General features: G+C 51.1%; 9 protein-coding genes across 9 annotated transcripts; 3 read left to right on the forward strand and 6 right to left on the reverse strand.

Annotated features, from left to right (window-relative positions):
• The first annotated feature begins 179 nt into the window (after nt 1-179).
• P174DRAFT_438917 (putative serine/threonine-protein phosphatase) lies at nt 180-2163 on the forward strand. The gene is made up of 4 exons (XM_024826663.1): nt 180-895; nt 951-1312; nt 1342-1440; nt 1496-2163. Exons 1-4 carry the CDS (start codon nt 337-339, stop codon nt 1736-1738), a joined length of 1263 nt encoding a protein of 420 aa, XP_024685720.1. The 5' UTR covers nt 180-336; the 3' UTR covers nt 1739-2163.
• On the reverse strand, nt 1644-4013 carry P174DRAFT_402151 (LCCL domain-containing protein). The gene is made up of 2 exons (XM_024823948.1): nt 3403-4013; nt 1644-3352 (listed from the first exon to the last, which is right to left on the reverse strand). Exons 1-2 carry the CDS (start codon nt 3927-3929, stop codon nt 1903-1905), a joined length of 1977 nt encoding a protein of 658 aa, XP_024685721.1. The 5' UTR covers nt 3930-4013; the 3' UTR covers nt 1644-1902.
• A 478-nt stretch (nt 4014-4491) lies between these two features.
• Nucleotides 4492-5215, reverse strand: P174DRAFT_428598 (MARVEL domain-containing protein; the record flags this gene model as incomplete). Its single annotated transcript, XM_024825522.1, has 4 exons — nt 4492-4525; nt 4580-4629; nt 4685-4875; nt 4933-5215. The coding sequence occupies 4 exons, from the start codon at nt 5213-5215 to the stop codon at nt 4492-4494; spliced, it is 558 nt and encodes a 185-aa protein (XP_024685722.1).
• Nucleotides 5216-6228: 1013 nt separating this feature from the next.
• Nucleotides 6229-7057, reverse strand: P174DRAFT_438921 (uncharacterized protein). The gene has a single exon (XM_024826664.1). The coding sequence runs from the start codon at nt 6978-6980 to the stop codon at nt 6363-6365; it is 618 nt and encodes a 205-aa protein (XP_024685723.1). The 5' UTR covers nt 6981-7057; the 3' UTR covers nt 6229-6362.
• P174DRAFT_438923 (uncharacterized protein) lies at nt 6945-7444 on the reverse strand. Its single transcript, XM_024826665.1, has one exon. It carries the CDS (start codon nt 7242-7244, stop codon nt 7062-7064), a length of 183 nt encoding a protein of 60 aa, XP_024685724.1. The 5' UTR covers nt 7245-7444; the 3' UTR covers nt 6945-7061.
• Nucleotides 7445-7757: 313 nt separating this feature from the next.
• Nucleotides 7758-9341, reverse strand: P174DRAFT_501765 (non-structural maintenance of chromosomes element 4 family protein; the record flags this gene model as incomplete). Its single annotated transcript, XM_024831046.1, has 3 exons — nt 7758-8048; nt 8109-8954; nt 8984-9341. The coding sequence occupies 3 exons, from the start codon at nt 9339-9341 to the stop codon at nt 7768-7770; spliced, it is 1485 nt and encodes a 494-aa protein (XP_024685725.1). The 3' UTR covers nt 7758-7767.
• A 409-nt stretch (nt 9342-9750) lies between these two features.
• P174DRAFT_402161 (phosphatidylinositol 3-kinase VPS34) lies at nt 9751-12814 on the forward strand. The gene is made up of 2 exons (XM_024823949.1): nt 9751-9943; nt 10008-12814. The coding sequence occupies exons 1-2, from the start codon at nt 9885-9887 to the stop codon at nt 12655-12657; spliced, it is 2709 nt and encodes a 902-aa protein (XP_024685726.1). The 5' UTR covers nt 9751-9884; the 3' UTR covers nt 12658-12814.
• Nucleotides 12815-13466: 652 nt separating this feature from the next.
• Nucleotides 13467-14547, forward strand: P174DRAFT_365195 (putative GTPase MTG1; the record flags this gene model as incomplete). Its single annotated transcript, XM_024822041.1, has 2 exons — nt 13467-13733; nt 13798-14547. 2 exons carry the CDS (start codon nt 13467-13469, stop codon nt 14545-14547), a joined length of 1017 nt encoding a protein of 338 aa, XP_024685727.1.
• A 43-nt stretch (nt 14548-14590) lies between these two features.
• On the reverse strand, nt 14591-15826 carry P174DRAFT_510219 (pre-mRNA-splicing factor ISY1). The gene is made up of 2 exons (XM_024831652.1): nt 15626-15826; nt 14591-15528 (listed from the first exon to the last, which is right to left on the reverse strand). The coding sequence occupies exons 1-2, from the start codon at nt 15626-15628 to the stop codon at nt 14776-14778; spliced, it is 756 nt and encodes a 251-aa protein (XP_024685728.1). The 5' UTR covers nt 15629-15826; the 3' UTR covers nt 14591-14775.
• Nucleotides 15827-18100: the final 2274 nt, after the last annotated feature.

An 18100-nucleotide genomic window follows, 5' to 3' on the forward strand; every position in this document is an offset into this window, starting at 1 on the left:
ATAAAGATGGATTAGATGATCGGGACAGATTAGGTGATGTGACGCTAGTCCATAAACGGAATAGTCTTTAAGCCATGCACTGATTAGATTCGCTGATCGAGCCTCAGGCTCCACTAGGACTACGTCTTATGCGTGCTAAGAATAAGACAGCCGATGAAGTAAGTTGTCACAAGTGAAACCTTGCTTTCTTCCATCTCAACAACGACCACGACAGAAGTTCCCATGCAGGTTCATGGTCTACTTTTTTTAGCTCCGGAAAGTCGTCTTAGGACATACATGCGGATCTCCGACCTTGCCTGCCACTGAACCATTGCGGATTCCATCGCCAAATCGCCGATGCCTGGCGACCCTCCGCCCATGGCGGCTCACGCAGACAGGGAGAGCCTAGAGATCTCCGACGACTACTCAGACGATGGATTCCCACCCTCGCCTCCAGGCTACTCCTACCGATTGAACAGGTACACTCGCCCGCTCATCGACTACGTGCGCAACGAATGGCAAACGAGCGCCAAATACACCTCCCTCTCCCTTTCCCCCGGCGGGACCGACTCCCCGCGATGGGTGCAGATGTTCATGTCTATGGTGACGGCGCCGCGTTTTCGCCGATACGCTATTATATACCTGGTGCTCCTGGTGTCTTGTCTGGCGGGGTGGATGTTTGTGCTCTCGCCGCGGCTGGAGGAACATGAGGCGCTGCTGCACTCGTTAGACCCGTCGATCAAGGACGATGTTGGGGGTTGGTTTGGTACGAACGCACTGCCGAGATTCGATAATATCACGCAATTGAGGGATCTGGATGCTTCGTTGTTGCCTGCGGTCAAGGCGCAGAAGGACGGACAGCCTAGCTCGCGGAGGTTGATTTTCATCGGGGATGTGCATGGCTGCAAGGATGAGCGTGCGTTCCCTTGACTCCGTTCTCCTTGTGATGTTGTACTGATTGATGCGGGCAGTGGAACTCCTTCTTGACGAAGTCTCCTTTGACCACGAGCGCGACCACCTCATCTTCGTCGGCGACATGATCAACAAAGGCCCCGACAGCCTCGGGGTCGTCGACCTGGCCCGCAAGTACAGCGCCTCCTGTGTCCGGGGGAACCACGAAGACCGGGTGCTGCTGCTCCGCCACGACATGGAGTCATCAAATACCCTCTCTCCGGACTCGGACGGCGGCATCAGCCCAGATCTCTTCTTCGGGCTGAAAAAGAAGGAGCGTGCGCTCGCGCGGCAGTTGTCCAGCGAACAGGTGCAGTGGCTTGGCGCTTGCCCCGTCATTCTGAACGTGGGCCAGATCCCCGAAATGGGACAGGTGGTCGTCGTGCATGGGGGTTGGTGCCGGGCGTGGAGCTGGACAAGCAGGATGCCTCCAGCGTGATGAACATGCTGACCATCGATCTGGATACGCATGTGCCTAGCTCGACGCGGAAGGGAACGATGTGGACCAAGGTAGGCGCTGCGCTCCGTCAATTTCCCTCGTACATGGCTAAGCTGACAATGGCAGCTGTTCAATAAACATCAGTCCCTGCTGTACTCTAGTCTGGAGGGTTCGGTGCCGGACCCAAAGTCGCAGGTTATGACCGTGATTTACGGTCATGATTCGAAAAGTTCCTTGTCTCTCAAGACGTATACCAAGGGTCTGGACTCTGGGTGCGTCAAGGGTGGGAAGTTAACGGCTATGGTTGTCGAAGACGGCGGGAAGCAGAGCATCATCCAGGTGAGATGTCGCGATCATCGGGACGAGTAGTTTCGGATTCTCATGCATTGTCTGGTGTTGGGGCGTCAAACAATCAATCTCGTCAAGGGTCATGAATATAATACGGATACATTTTCGGCTGGAACTTATCTTACATTGTCCTCGGAGTTGAACGAGTAAAAATAAAATGAGATTTGATGACCATCGTGAAAGCACTAAGTCGGGGCCGACCGATTCCAACTCCCATCAACGTCCCAGACAACCGGCTCTGTAAAATCTTCGTACCACACTCCACCCAGGGCATTCATTTTCATATACCCGAAGCGGAAATATTCAGGTTCCTCCGCCCTGCGTCTCGTCCAATTGAACGATTCTACTGACCCATCCCCTGACCGGAAAGCACGGAACCTCTCCACATCATTGACAAGTACACTAATCCCATCCGCCTCGTCAGTTATATCCTTCAGGAAAGTGAAGACGATCTCCTGGGCAGATACAACAAGAGGCGCGGAGATCTGCGGAAGCGCACTTCCCAGCTGCGCACCGTCGAGCAGCGCGGCAGGCGTCTGGAGAATACTATCGAACCCCCAGCGGGCAACTCCGTTGATGAACAATCCCACCAGGAGCCCAGAATACAACAGACTCGGCCGCGTCTGCAAGGTCGTCCCGGGGAGAAAGAGCAAGCTGAGGATGTAGTGGTGGATGCGGAGGTTCATGTGCGGCACAACTAGGAGCGCGAGGACGGCGGCAATCAGGACGCCGTAGATGGCGAGCATTTTGGGCAGACGGCCTTCGTTGCGAAAGGCGACGGCCTGCGTGATGACGATACCGCATAGGAGAGCGACGATAATGATTAGGGCTGGTACAGCGCCGGGCTGCTGCTGGATATCGTGGGGCGTCAGGCGGGATATGGGGATCTTGTCGAAGGTATCGGTGTTGAGGGCGCCAACCCAGCAAGGCCCCAGCCAGAGGATGGTCTTGTCCCAGTGGGCATCTAGATCTTTTAGGGTGTGCCTGACGCAGAAATAGTACAAGGCGAAGCCGACGAAAGCGCAGGGGAGGAATCTGCCTAGGGCGATGGAGATGAGCTCGTAGTAGTTCGGAGAATAAGGTGGATCGGACGAGAGTGCGACTTGGAAGTAGACGATGAAGAACATCGAAGCGTAGAACGCCGCTGGCGAAGTGATGAAAAGTGAGAGCAATGCTGAGACTACCACGGAGAAGGCGAACAGCGACCAACGGATGTCCTGGCAGTCAAGACCACCGTCTTCTGTGGACCCATTCCCATCAAAAGTGAAGGACAAGGGAAAATTGGAAGGAAATGCGATGCTTGGAATACCGTTCCTCTCTACAGATGGAAAATTGGACTGTTCACCCGTCCGGCGGAGGACCCCGCAGCCGCCTTTCGCATCACTAATGAGTCCCGCATGTAGCGCAGCAGGACAAATGGCAGAGTCACCGCGATAAACACCGTAGTCGCTGCCATTGCCACCTCCGAGTTCACCACCGATGACCAGAGTCCGGTAATTGATCTCCTGCGGGCCAATGAAGTATGGTTCGAGAACCATTGCAGCCGAACAAGTCGCAGGGCAGCGGAACGCAAATGCGCCGTCATCAAACGGGCGACATGCGTCCCCGTTTAGACCACAGTTAGTAGCATTGGACCTATAACGTCAGCGTGCGTCGTTTGATGATCGAAAATGGCCATAGCTTACCATAGTCGACTGTGACAGGATAGCTTAACGGGCTGCCCATAACCCGTTACAGCCGAGCCGGCAATTGCAGATTGTAGCGACGCGATGAAAACTACTCCCCAGAAGACCAGGCAAGACAGAAGAAGCAAGACCTTGCTGATAGTACTGGGAAAGAACCTCTCCACCAAACGGCCCGGCGCCGTCTGCCAGCGGGGCAGCAAAGGTCTGATCTGATATATATGAGGGGGCGAAGGCCCCAGTACCCACGACCAGATTGCAGATACGGAACACGAAAATCGCCTTGAAGATGTGCGAGTTTGTTGTTGATGCTCATGGACTGGCAAGAGCGGCTCCCTTGTGCAGTATTCCTGACCGGCTCGTGCCGAATCGGCGCTCCCGCGAGCTACCGGCATAAAGTGGCTGACCTCGGAACTTTCTTCATGGTGAAGGATCTCTAGCGGGTACTCCTGGGTTTCACGAGGGACTTTCTCGTAGGAAGATGAATTTCCAGAGCTTGAGATTGAGGAGGATTCCTGGCCTGATAGCATCTTCGATTCTGTGATTTCTGTCCATGATAGAATGGTTCTCGTGGAGGGAGATCAAGTAAGGCGGGCAAAGTTGGTGAGGACCGGCCCACCTTAGTCAGATATACTCACCCTTGTTACTACGGAGCAACTACCGGTACTACCTTAGACACCCGTGCTGTCTTGACTCTATACATTATTCTCTGTGCAATGAGAATAATCAACATGAATGGCAAACTTGTATTAAGCGCATATATCACACAGAGGATATGACCTCGAAGGAGCAAAAACCGTATGTCATCAACAAGCCACATGAATCGTTAGCACACAAGAGGGTATCAAATCAGCAGATAACCAATTAAAGATCGTCAACTCGTTGCCCACCAAAGAATTTCCCTACGAGAGCCTTGATAAGGGGTACAGTAAGTATGTTCAGGGGTCTTAAGGATTGTAGTCGTCGTAAGTTGGCACTGTAAGGAACGCTTGCGAAAAGTTGTCGAATGTTTGATAGATTTAACCGTCCACTGCAGGTCAATGCCCGAGGCAAGGACAAACAGTGTCATCGTGATGAAAGACCGAAAAACGACTAGACGGCGGAGCGGCCAAAACGACGACGGCCACTATAGAACATGTTAGAAGGTCATATTTTAGATTTGTCGAGGCAGTCAACTTACTAGTAGCCATCAGCATTGGCGCCCCTGACGCGGAAGGTGAACCAGATGCCCTAGCAGATGCTGTCAGAATCAACATCCTTGGGTTACAGACTTCATAATACGAACCACAAGAGCGGAGGCGAGCCACACGATGGCGGAGAGGAAGCTGAATGCTTCGGCGGCCTTCCAACGACCACAGGAGTTGGTGCTGTAGGTGTCAAAATGCCAGTGCCAGATACTGCCGCAGTTCAACTTATGGATGGCATCGACGAGAATGCCGAACGCGGCGAACCATGCGAAAGAAATGACCACATCAACTGTAGATTTTTCCTGTTAGCCACAAGGTATCATCGTGCGCAACAGATCAGACATACATGGCCAAGAGAAGAAGCCAGAAGAGAAAGGTATCAGCCATATGAGACCGAGGAGTATGGATAAGCCGGCGACGACTTCAGTGTAGATCCACCGTGCTTGTGGCCAAGCATCAATATCGGAGAACTGATGCAGATAGTAGCCGATGATGCCTGCGACGACCTTGAGTTTTACAATAGAGTCAGTTGCGCTCCAATCATTTAATCGCTCTGGGGTGCATACCGCAGCAAAGGCGATCTCTGCGACACGTAGGACAATGGAGACTAGACGCGAAATGACAGGCATTGTGATATGGAGATTATTGAATTAGATGGTTGCCGAGAAGATGCGGTTCTTTTTTGTGACAGCGAATGACTTCGGGGCCTTGTTATTATAGACGATGGTCTGAGAGTAGACTAAGCAAGGACAAATTGTACAGAGGGTTTAATAGAAGAGGAAGGAAGAAAATAAGTAAAAAAGGGAGGCAGTGCAGTTTAAAAGCTTCGCCGGCGCAGTCGTCACACCTGGTGACGATCATCGCAAGTACTAGACTTTGTTTGTCCGTCTTTTCCATGTCCTTCGGTGTCGGCTCTGCCATCTCTACCATCATCGCATGGGCACGACATCTTGTTCTCAAAACGATTGGCTGCCTGGGAAATCCTCCGGTCTGCCCAACTTTTTCTGGGCACAGACAGTCATTGAATCTTGAGCAACTCTAACACTGACTACGGTAGTGATCGGTGGCTGGTTGACCGCTCATTCGGTGATGATTGGCGTGACCACACCAGGCATCATGCGTTGTCCTCAAACCTAAGTCTTTACTGAGTATTCTCCAGTTATCCCAACAAGGATAACTGCAAGAATTGACTGCATTCGAAGTATGGTTGTACCATTGTCTAGAATTGATAGTGCCACAACTAAGGCTGAGAGCTCTTCTCCACCAGCTCCACTACTAGCCCATTTCGGGAAATTCTTCTCAAAGCATACCAGAGATCTTCTCAGCTTCATTTTCGGGTGTGGGTTATTGTTTCCATTCATTTCGAGCTCTAAGTCGACGTAATAGCAATGCCTGTAAAACACAAGAGTATCTTATTACCTCAGGGGTATAATCTGAACCATCTTAGGTTGAAGTTTGTTATTGCTTGGATGACGAAATTTCAGGACTCCTTGTTGTCTGACGTCATCCACAAAACAAAATGCAGCAGCCTGGATTGTCTGACCTTCACCGGACCTTCACTCTCCCTTCAGCCCTAACGCCGTCGACGTAGGCACCTCTATACCTTGGCATGAATAAAAAGTGATGTAATTCAGCAAAGACTGCGCAGCATCACTGAACAGTTAATTAACCAGACTCGCTCGACTTTCAAGAAACTGCCCGTAAATTATAGATGTTTGAAGCCTACTAATACACGATCAAGAATTACCAGCAAACCAGAACGGTAAACCAATCTTGTCACGTAGAACCTCGTCGATTATTCTCCAAGAACCATTCCATGACTGTACGGAAACTCCCTTTAGCACCGCTCTCAATAATATCCCCGTGGCACGGAATCAACCGATTAAACTCCCACTGATCGATCCTCCTCATTGACTCCGTAAACGCCTTCCGATCCGCACTTGATAAAATATACCACGCAAACCGCTTCTGCCACGTCGCCGGTGGCTCAGCCGACATCACCGTGTTGATAATCTTCGCAAAGATCCCCGATGTAGCGCCCTCCTTCGTCCGCGAGTACTGCTCCCGAGCGGGGAGATTAAACATGAGATCCGCCTCGATGAGTGTGCGCGACCGCTTATGTAGGAAGACTAGCTCCCGCGACGGATGTCCGTATACGTACTCGGACTCAAACTCCGCGTCGAATTCCTCCGAGATCTTGCGGGATCCCTTATGCTGGTCCTCTTTCCGGAATATGTGCGAAAAGGGCGTGTTCTTATACTCTGCATTCGACTGCCGTTTCTCCCAGAGGCCTTCCGGGGCGATGATCTCGGCCTCGGGGTATGCTTCTTTCCACGGCGTGAGGTGGATGTGATGCTCGAGATCTAGTGCGGCGATGTATTTCACCTGGCCCATCTGGGAGATCATCTCGCGAACTTGGGGCGTGAGGCTGACCGGAGAGAAGATGGCGAGGGAGCCCGAGGGCAGTTTGACTGTTCAGGCTTGGTCAGCTGGATGAAATTGATGATACTGTCTTTGACAGGGCTCACCCAGTGTTCCCCGCGCGCCAAACTTGAGACGGCCAAATCGTGCGAATGGCAGACTCAGGGTGATGATGTCGGAGGTGACATTTCGGATCACCATCACCTCTTCTGGGTTGGATGGAAATAGTCGAGGCATGATAGGCGCTTTTTCTTTTGTTTTGAGCAGCTGAAATATATGGCAATTCGGGCCAGAGCTCAATTGCGCTTTCTATCCCCTGTACTCAAGGCGTGCCTTGGATAATCAGGATCAAGGTAGTAGCTAAGCTTCGAAGCAAGATATCAATTTCATCTATAACGGCGAGAAGCTCGTCAGTTGGATCTGGTGAACTACGAGAATTCCAGCAAATGTTGCATGACATGAGCTGTTGGAGCTGACAGTTTCTGGTGGGGCGGCAATGACGTCTGTACATCTTCCATCGGAGAATTGATCATAGCTTAAATCCCCAACATATAGAATTAAGCTCAAATAAACCAAGACTTTTCAGGAGTATCAGCAACGGACATACGATCTTAATTTATATTTGCTCCGTGTTGATGCCATGAGACTCGGTTACACTTCAGGGTGCAGATCTGGGTTGCCCCGCTCCTCGCAGCAATGCCACGAGGTCTAGACAGGCTATCGTCGGGTCTATGTCTCAGTATTGAATGTGTAGTTCAATTCATTGCAGCTTCAAGATGAATATAACATCCAAAACAACATGGGTATCGCTTCTATACAATAACCACACATCTGACACGAAAAAGGACAGGTGCCTTTCAACCGTACCAACCACCGCCCGTCGACTGTGACGGCTCTTCGGGCGATGCTTGATTATAGACTCCTTGATATCATATACATCAATGAGCTGGCGCCACGTTTCAAAATCGAGACTGAAGATAGCCTGGTGTTTCTGGACTCCCTTTTTCTGGGCCTCACTCGGCGCATACGGTTTCGAGGGATCTAGGGGTCGAACAGGTTAGCTCCACAAGCCACTCAGGAGTAGACCCGCAGGGAACTTACGTAGAGTGGGTAACTGCCGACTGTCGGTTGATATTCCGACAGTCCCATCTCGTACCAAGAAGCTGACATAGAACAAATTCTCCACACTTTGCCCAAACGACCTTGGGTTTATGCAAAAGTGAAAAAGAGGTACTCCTCCGTCATCAGCAACATGATACTTGGCCATGACTTCCTGGACAAGCTCCTCCGTAGGCTCCTCCTCCATCTGCGAGAGTATTCTATCCACAGTATTCTGGCCATGAGTTACCGTTTCCGCGAGCAATTTGTTTATATTGGCGCACATGGTCGTGAGGTTCGACGTCTCCTGCCTGTCGAGGTCCTTCTCCTGGAGCTCCTGTGGTCGAACCGCCTGCGATGGGTCAATGCGCTCTCTCGCTCGTCGTTGTGTCACTAGACGGGTGCGTTTCTGTACCGACAACGGCCCCAGAAGAAATCCAGAAACTGAAGGCCGGGAGTTATGGCGCAAGCAAGCAGCCCGCCCCAGCCAATCCCAGTTCATTGCGTCTCCAGTCTCATCATCGCTCTCGTCCGGGTCTGCTTGACTGCGCCCGGAAGGACGGGGCCGTCGACGCTGTGTGCTGGATAATGCGGCGTCTGGATCACTTGGGCCACGGCGCATAAAAGAAATACACTTGGAGACGAACTCGTCGACATCGATACCCGCGGACGCATCTCCCAAGGTGAACTGTGCTGTTTTCTTATACCCCAGATTTGCGGCAGTGACCAGGAGACGAGAGTCGATGGTCGCATCCGATGTTTGCTTGACGTTTTGGAAGATCTCATTGGCCTTTTCGATGGTCTCTCGGATTCCGATATTCCCCGCTTGCATGTACTCGTTCCTGCAGTCTGCACCAGCGTCAGAGCATGCGGTTTACTTGATGCTTGTAGTTTATATGAGTGCCTAGAAAGAGCAGAATTACCATTTAATTCTCGATGCAACTCTCGAAGTTCCCTGCGAATGCGCCTCCTCTCATTCTCATCCTGATCTGGATCGTAGTACCTCTTATCCTTGTCCGATCGCTGAGACTGGGACGACTGGGATTGGCTTCCCTGGATGTTGGACGCTCGCTGAGCCAGTCGTTGCCGTTTCGCGTTGGTGCCTGAAGATGCCATGGTCTGAGTCTGGGCCCTCTTGCGAGGTCTTGAGGAGTTCTGGCGGTTCTCCTTATCTGAAGAGGATTCGGGCGACGAAGATCGACTTTCAGCCTCACGAGCACGCGCAATCCCTGCCATAGTCTTGGGCTAGGACTTGATGACAAACGGAGCACAAAGAAACGTGGTAGCGTTTGATAGAGCCTAGAGCGGTGAGCGCGACGAGGCTAAAGAGCTGAAATCCACCGTGATTGGGACAAAAATTCAATTACACCTGGAGAAAAATCTTGGGTGCATTAGAAGCGTTGTATTATCGCCGTGAGCCAATACCTATGCCGTTTCACTTCCGAATCGGTGGAAACGATGTGGCAGAATACGGAGCATCATTATGAGATCTGCCTGCGCGACGCGTGCCTGTCCGAAGCAGATAAAGATCCCTCTGCTATTACATTTTTGGCCGATAACGGTCACGTGGCGAGGAACACCGCTCCCCGTCATTATGCAACAAGCAGCCAATCAGGTATGCTCTTACCATCTTCCCCGGTTGACCTCCACAGCTAAGTCATTGACCTTATCTAACCTACGTACCTTACTTGGAGACTCTCCGACGTGTCCTTGTTACACGGAACTGCCAGGAAAAGAGATAAAACCCTGGTAATGAGGGACTTATAGAGGTCTAGACTAATGGAGGCATTCACGTTTGCCGTCTCCACGCAGGTGGACTTTCCAATCCATGTCAAGATGTAGGTCTGGATCAATACCCGACGTGCGCCGAACCTGGGAAATAGGAAGCTAACCGGTTCAAAGTGGCTCGCTGGAAGGAAAGCAGAAGCAGGTTCCGCTTTCAGTCCTATACAAGCGACCGGACCTGCGACACATCGGCTCCATCCAGAACCCAACCTCCGATCTGTTTGTGACGGTTCAACTATGGTCGGATTCCAAGCAACTGGGTGTCCCCATGCAGACTTCGTACAAGACTTTCAAGTCCGTTCGAGCCTGGAATGAGTGGCTGCAGATGCCCATGTCCATCAAGGATGCTCCTCTGAGCTGTCAACTGGCTGTCACTATCTGGGATCTCTCACCATTTGGCGGCAAAGGTGCAGACGGCCACTACATACCGTTCGGCGGAACAACAGTACCCTTGTTCGATGAAGACGGTAAGCTGAAGACGGGACGGCAAAAGTGCAAAGTGTATCGACACAAAGCAGCAGATGGCTTCTCGTCGACGGCTACTCCATCGACTCCCCCGCCCAGGCGACGCAAGAACAACGCCTCCGACGCTCTTGGCCCTTCAGTGGAGGAAATGGAGCTGGAAAGAGTGGAGGTGTTGATCAAGAAACATGAGATGGGGGAGATACCCCGAATCGACTGGATGGATCAGATGGTCTTCCGCCAACTGGAGAAGTTGAAGCTGAACGCTGAAGAAGCTGCGAGGAAGAGGGCGATCCGTCTCAAAGCGACCAAGAACAAAGCGTCAGAAACACCAGGCGCTGACGGAGTAAATTCTGACGAGGAGGAGATAGATGACGAGAATTTCGTCCTGTATATCGAGTTCCCGCGCTTCGATCATCCGATCGTCTGGACTGACCATCAGTACCCGGCCCCTCCAGTCTCGTCGTATTCTCAAAATGCGCCCGCGAACCCTAATGCGACCCTAAAACCTGTTCCTGAAGTCCGCTTTGGACCAGGAATCGAAGGTGCCAATGGTGACGGTGTGATTCGAATCTACGACCCAGAAGTCGGTCAGACGGGTAACCCCTGTGAGGACAAACATAGGAGGTTGATTCGAAGCCATCGGACCGGCATCATGGACCGTGACCTGAAACCCAACCCCAAGATTCGCGACGAGCTTAACGTCATTGTGTCATATGAGCCAACTCAGGACCTTACAGCAGAAGAAAAAGACCTGGTCTGGCGTTTCCGATACTACCTTACCCGCGAGAAAAGGGCGCTCACCAAATTCGTCAAATCTGTCAACTGGCGCGACGCCGGTGAAGCCCAGCAAGCGGTAGAGATCCTTCCTAAGTGGACGGAGATCGACGTTGATGATGCACTGGAGCTCCTCGGACCGACTTTTGATAATACAGCTGTCCGTTCCTATGCTGTAGATAGGCTTCGAAAGGCAGACGACGAGGAGCTGCTGTTGTACCTTCTGCAGCTGGTACAAGCGCTGAAGTATGAGGAAAGCTCGCGGGGCGACACTGAAGGCGCCGCCCATGACTCGTCGTTGGCAAATTTCCTCATCACCCGCGCTGCCAACAATTTCAAACTCGGAAGCTATCTGCATTGGTATCTCATGGTTGAATGTGATGACACTAGCCCCGGGACCCTGTCCACTCAACGCAGACTTTTTGCTCGAGTAGAATACTACTTCATGGCCGAGCTCGAGCAGGTTTCCCCAGAACAGAGGAAGACGCTACTGCGACAAGGTGAGCTTGTCGCTGTACTCACGAAGATTGCCAAGGATATCCGCTTCGCTCGGGAGACTCGACCTCTGAAGATCGAAAAGTTGAAAAAGTACTTGAAAGATCCCAAGAACGAACTCGTCCATATCGATCCTCCACTACCTCTTCCATTGGATCCAGAAATCTTGGTGACGGGTTGCTTTCCGGAAGAATCCAATGTGTTCAAGTCCTCCCTGTCACCATTGCACATTACCTTCAAGACCTCTGAGGGACGCAAGTATCCAATTCTGTTCAAAGTCGGTGATGATCTCCGGCAAGATCAACTTGTCATTCAGATCATCATCTTGATGGATCGTCTACTGCAGAAGGAGAACCTAGACCTTAAGCTCACCCCTTACCGTATCCTCGCGACGAATGCCACAGCTGGCGCTGTCCAATTCATACCATCAACCTCACTCTCCGCCGTCTCTGCCAAGTACAAATCCGTCCTTGCTTATCTCCAGGCAAACAATCCTGACGAGAACGAACCTCTTGGTGTCCGTAAGGAAACCATGGATGCCTATGTTAAGTCCTGTGCTGGATATTGTGTCATCACCTACCTACTCGGCGTCGGAGACAGACACTTGGAGAATCTTCTACTTGCACCAGACGGTCACTTTTTCCACGCAGATTTCGGATTTATCTTGGGTCGAGACCCCAAACCCTTTGCTCCCATGATGAAACTGTGCAAGGAAATGGTGGAAGGTATGGGTGGTACCACCTCCCCTCAATACCTCCAGTTCAAGCAGTACTGCTTCACCGCGTACACAACCCTGCGCAAGTCGGCGAACCTGATCCTCAATTTGTTCAGTCTGATGGTCGACGCCAACATCCCTGACATCCGCGTCGAACCGGACAAGGCTGTATTTAAAGTCAAGGAGAGGTTCCACCTCGAGATGTCAGAAGAGGAAGCTATCCGTCATTTCGAGCAACTCATCGGCGACAGCGTGAATGCCATATTTGGTGTGGTCATCGATCGGCTACATGAATTTGTGCAGGGGTGGAGAGCGTAGAGGTGCGTTTAGATTGACTTGGACTAGTATCAAATCGTGGTTTCCATTTTCTCATGTTTGCATGACATGACATGATTGGTGTACTCAGGTGTTATGGATGGATGGCATGAGAATGTGCTGAATGATACCCTGTATAGAAGTCCTGTTCTATACTGATTCTTCCTCTACTTCTATTTAGATCCTTAGAAAATAAACTCTAAGAAAGGCAGTACATTGTACTCTGCGCCGTAGGCGGTTTTCGTCAATGAGAGTCGGAAACACAAGCTCAACCTAATCGTCGTCCTCTTAAGTGACTTCTTCAAAGCGATTCCTGTTTCTGTCCTCCATGCTATAATGCGAAGGCGGTACAGAATAAATATTGGTCGGGCCAGGTGAACAAGCATTTCAAAGTCTACCTCTCGCCGCTTTGCCTCTGCGCCGCCGGTCTCTACGAACATTTTCATGTCATACTGTCTCATGGCTAGTATTCAACGGGACGGTGAAGGAGTGAATTTGAATTGGTTCAGATAATATGATGTCCTTTGTGTTCGTGGAAGAGAGGCAAGTATCCCGTTTTTTATTTTCTTATCATTCTTATCGTGTTGGAGATAACATGACACCGCTTCTTTCACCGCTTTCACTACTTTTGTCAAGCCGAAAAAAAGAGCGCAAAGAAATGCGGATCATCTCAGCATGTCAACAGGGGCAAGCAATGCGTTCCTTCTTCACGCATTTCGGTCACCTCTCATCTCAATAATGTTCGAGACATTATTGCGTCATCATCTCTACAGATCACTTTTGCAGGTCTACAGTTGAGTGGTCTATCTGCGATGGCAGCCAAATTCATTCCGCGGCAGGCATTTCCCAGCTATGCCTCCATTCCAAGATCATATTATCTTGGCCATCACAGAGCCGGATTGAAGAAGATGCAGAACATGCTGTCTTCTATTGATTACGTTATCGAGTGCCGCGACTACAGAGTACCCGTAACGTCTATTAACCCCATGTTTGAAGAGGCTTTGGGAAAGACAAGGCGGTTAGTAGTGTACACAAAGAGGGACCTGGGTGCGGAGCCTCGATCATCTGCAAAGCAAATGGTAAGTCCAGGATCAGAGTTTAGCTATAATTGAGATAATAACTGACGGGTGTCCTTGTATGTAGGCCGAAAAGACTATCAAGAAGTTTGATTCGAGTAGTGCCGTGTTTTTCGTCAGCTCCTCCTCCCGAGCGGATGTCAGTTCGATTCTGGCACATCTACGAAATGATGCTGAAGGGCCTGATAAGCTCGTCGGCTGTCGCGTGATGGTTGTTGGAATGCCAAATGTGGGCAAGTCCACCCTGATCAATAATTTGCGCAACCAAGGCGTAAGAAGGGCCAAGGCCGTGCAGACTGGAGGCCAGCCTGGTATTACACGGAAGATCGGGACACCCGTCAAGATCATTGAGCGGGACAATGGGGCACATGTTTACGTTTTGGACACTCCGGGGGTTTTCATGCCCTATGTGCCGGATGCGGAGAAAATGCTGAAATTAGCTCTATGTGGTTGTGTGAAAGATTCAGTTATTTCACCAGTCACATTGGCGGATTATCTTTTATATCATATTAATCTGCATAACCCGGGGCAGTACCAGCGCTGGTCCCAACCCACAAACGAGATCTCGCCTCTCCTAGACAGCTTTGCACGGCAAACCGGTCTCCTTGCCAAAGGAGGTATACCTAACATTGATCTTGCCGCACTCCATTTCATTCAAAAGTGGCGATCTGGAGAGCTAGGGCGTTTCATACTTGACGATTTACAAGCAGAGCAGCGCCGTATCGACGAAGGAATTGAGAACGACGTGGGGATCAGCATATCACAGGCCTTGAAGGCCGAGCGAATGTCGAGGAAACAGCCTGCCTCTGATTCTTAAACCAAATGAATGATATAATCGATTGTACAATAGAACATATACTGTTGGTATCATTGATGAGCTTCTTTTGCGCGCCCCTCGAAATGCATAATGTTATGACCCCGGCATAAATAAGAACATGATATAGAATGAAAAAAGAGGACAGACAACAAATACGAAGACCTAACGCCTGTGGGGAGGAGAAAAACATGAAAATGTTGAGCACAGAACCCGGAAACACCAATCGGCCTAAGAAATTTTGTCCAGCAGTCGGCGTCGCCTCCGGTCCACAAGCTCCTCTTGCACCTCTTCCAGCGTCGGCAACCTCCATTCAACCCCATCGCCAGCGTCGCCGGGAAGCGGCTCCCACCCATCCTCCGCATCACTATCCTTCTTCCCTCGTAGGTGCTCAACAGCCTCCTTCTCCTTCTGCCTCTCATACGCAAGCAACAATCCATCCTCTTCATCGAGCCCATACCCGAAGTAGTTCGCATCAACCTTCTTCGTAGCAATATCCCCACCCCGCCCTTTTCCTTCCTCCTCTTCCTCGGGCGGCCTTCGCCCCCGTCGCGCCGCAGCCTCAAACATCTCTTTGACACCAGGTAACTCCCTGGCCCGCCCAAAGTACCGATACCCCTTCCCACCACCGGGGATCTCCCGCCCCTCGTCATCATACACCCGCCCCGAACCACGCATATAGTTCGGCCCACCCAGGTTCCGAATCTGCATTTCCCACGCCCATTTCTCGCGCATCAGCTTGTTGATTTCATCGTTCAGGTCGCGGATCTGGTAGTCGGATAGACTGGGCTCATGGATCCGGGACACCTTGCGCGAGATTTCTTTGAGGACTTGGCCGCGCCATTTCTCGCAGCTGGGGATCGAGTCCACAGACGTGATGGCTTTGGGCCGACGCGTCCGTCCGATGTCGATGATTCCGAGATCCGCGGCTTGTTGCGCCCGGAAGCGGAAGAGCATCGACTGTGCTTTCTCGCTGTTACGTGCCTGTTAGGGAAGACCTGCGGTTAGCGTGTGGACTGTACGGTCTGGAGACAGGCTGGTCTGTCGCTTATTCGGCCCAGAGAATTTATGACGGACTCACCATGATGATGCACTGGACGGGACGAGTTCAATTGAGATGTGGTGTGAAAAGGAAGATGGGGGATGAGAGCCCAACAAAAGTACTCTGATTAGACTTGACAAGCTTGAGTGGAGAGTGGAGATGCCGCTCACCTAAGCGAGCGTTAATTGTAGGCGCGCGGCTATTCGGGAGAACAACCATTCAGAAAAGAGCATCTTCTTAAGACAATCTATGTACTATTGAGGTTGAACTAGTTTAAGAAACGCCATTAAGAAAGGTGCAATTCTCCATAAGTTCCTATTAAATCAAGATCGATGGTTCGAAAATAATGGAACAGACTAATGCAGACAGCCGCCCGTAACCAAGAGGTAATCAGCAAACGCAGCATGTTAATCAGGAGACGCATGAGGCAAAAAAATATACAAATCAAAGAGAGAAAACTATCAGTAGGTCATCTCCGGGTCCGATCAACACACCGGACTCATTCATAAGTGTCATTTCATGGGTCACCTCTCAACAAGCTGTAGCAGGATCAACCTGCTATATCATAATACCCTCAGAGGAAACCTTTCGTGTTGCTCGGCATCCTCTGCGGCAAGTCACTCGCCCCGTAGACGCCGCTACCTCTTCTGCTTCCAACATCGCTGAAGGTCACATGTGGTCTCCCAATCGCACTCCCTCGTTCGGTACGCAGGGTTTTCAACCCGTCCAATTCACGCAATTCACGCTCTAATCTTAATGCCTTTTCACGTGCTTCGCGTAGCTCCCTTTCAACTCGGCGGATCTGGAGCTGCGCCTCCGAGTCACTTTGCTGAAGCTCCTCAATGTTGTGAAGCAGACGCTCAATCTTCTCACGACCCTTGTTGACATCTTCCTCAAGTTGCGCATTCAGCTTGTCACGCCGCTCCAACTGTGACTGAAGATCTTTGACTGTACGGTCGACATTGCGCAGTGACCGTTGTTCCGAGCTGTGCTTGTTCTCTTGCTCTTCGAGATGCGTCTCCAACTGTTTTATTTGACGCGTCAGTATCTTGGATGACGCATTTCCGTGGGATGAAAACCTACCTCTTTGATCCTCTTGTGGAGGAATCGAACATCCTGACTGCCTGTCGAGTAGCTCTTGGTCTCTAAATCGACGCATCGCAACTGCGCCTCCTTGAGTTGTTTCTCTAGCGCGGCCTTATCCTTGAAGAGCTGAGCATTTGCCTCCCTTTCAGCAGTGACTTCTTTCTGCATCTCAGTCACTAGTGCTTCAGCTCGCCTCATCTTCCCAACAGCGGCAGCTGAGACGTCTTCTTGTTGGGCGAGTTTCGACTTCAGCTCTAGGAGCTCGCGGTCCATACTGGCGGCGTTGCGCATAGACGGACTTTCGCCCTTGGCGAGTTCCTCCAGTCTCTCCGCAGCCTCAGCCAGTCGGGCTTCAAGCATCTTCTTCTCTTTGAACAATGTGTCACGCTCTGCCGTGATGTCATCAAACGAGGTTCGCAGACTTCGGACCTGTGAAAGAAGGGACACAACTCTGCCTTGGGCTTCGTTATGGGCGTTGACAGCCTCATCGCGAGACGTAGTGACATCCTGTAATGTGATCTCCATCCGTGCTTTCTCTTTAGCCCAAGTTGAGCTGTTCAGGACTTCATTATCCCACTTGCTACGGAGATCCTCCAGTTCCTCCCGAAGACGAGCGTTCTCGCTACGAACATTGAGCACCTTCTCTCGTTCCATCTCGAGCTCATTGTTGAGCGTAGAGAATTCCCTTTGATATTTCAGCCTGGTCTGCTCCATTGACGTTTCTTTGTCTTCGATGTCGATCGCACGCTGATTCCTGTAATCTTCAAGTTCATTCTGCAAGCGCTGTTTCGCTTGAAGCGCTCCTTGTAGCTCAGCTGCTTGATCCTCCATCCTAGCCTCTAGCATCTGTGTCTGTCTTTGCAGGTCTTCAACAAGAGCATCCATCTGTTTGCGCTCAGCCATAATCTGCGCACACGTCTCCTCTGCCTCTTGGGCTTGTGACTTGGCAAACTGCTCCGCGCGAGTGGCTTTGAGGACGGCAATTTCTGCGTGTTCGAGCTTGTTGAAATAGTCATCCGCCCGACTCTTATACAAACTCAAGCTGGAGGCGAGATCAGCGGACTTGGATGTTTCCGCATCCAGCCGTATCTGCAAGTCGGAGAACTCCTCGAGAAGCTGATTTCGGCTGACGGCATCCTGCTCCCTAGCAACTTGCAACTCTTGCGCTTCGGAGAGTGCGTCTCGAAGTTCCACCTCAAGAGTAGCTTTTGCTCGCTTGAGCTTCTCAAATTGCGCTTTCGCCTCGGTGAAATCAGCCATGGCCTCATTATGGACTTTGAGCAACGATCTTCGAGACTGTTCCTGCGAATTGATCAGATCGTAGAGCTCCTCGTGCGATTTCGCCTGGACATCACGCAGCGATAGCTCTCCGGAACGGATGCTCCTCTCTAGGGCAGAAACTTTCTTGGCGGAATCGTCTAGTTGGTC

This window comes from Aspergillus novofumigatus (assembly GCF_002847465.1).
Source record: "Aspergillus novofumigatus IBT 16806 chromosome Unknown P174scaffold_2, whole genome shotgun sequence".
NCBI lineage: Eukaryota > Fungi > Ascomycota > Eurotiomycetes > Eurotiales > Aspergillaceae > Aspergillus > Aspergillus novofumigatus.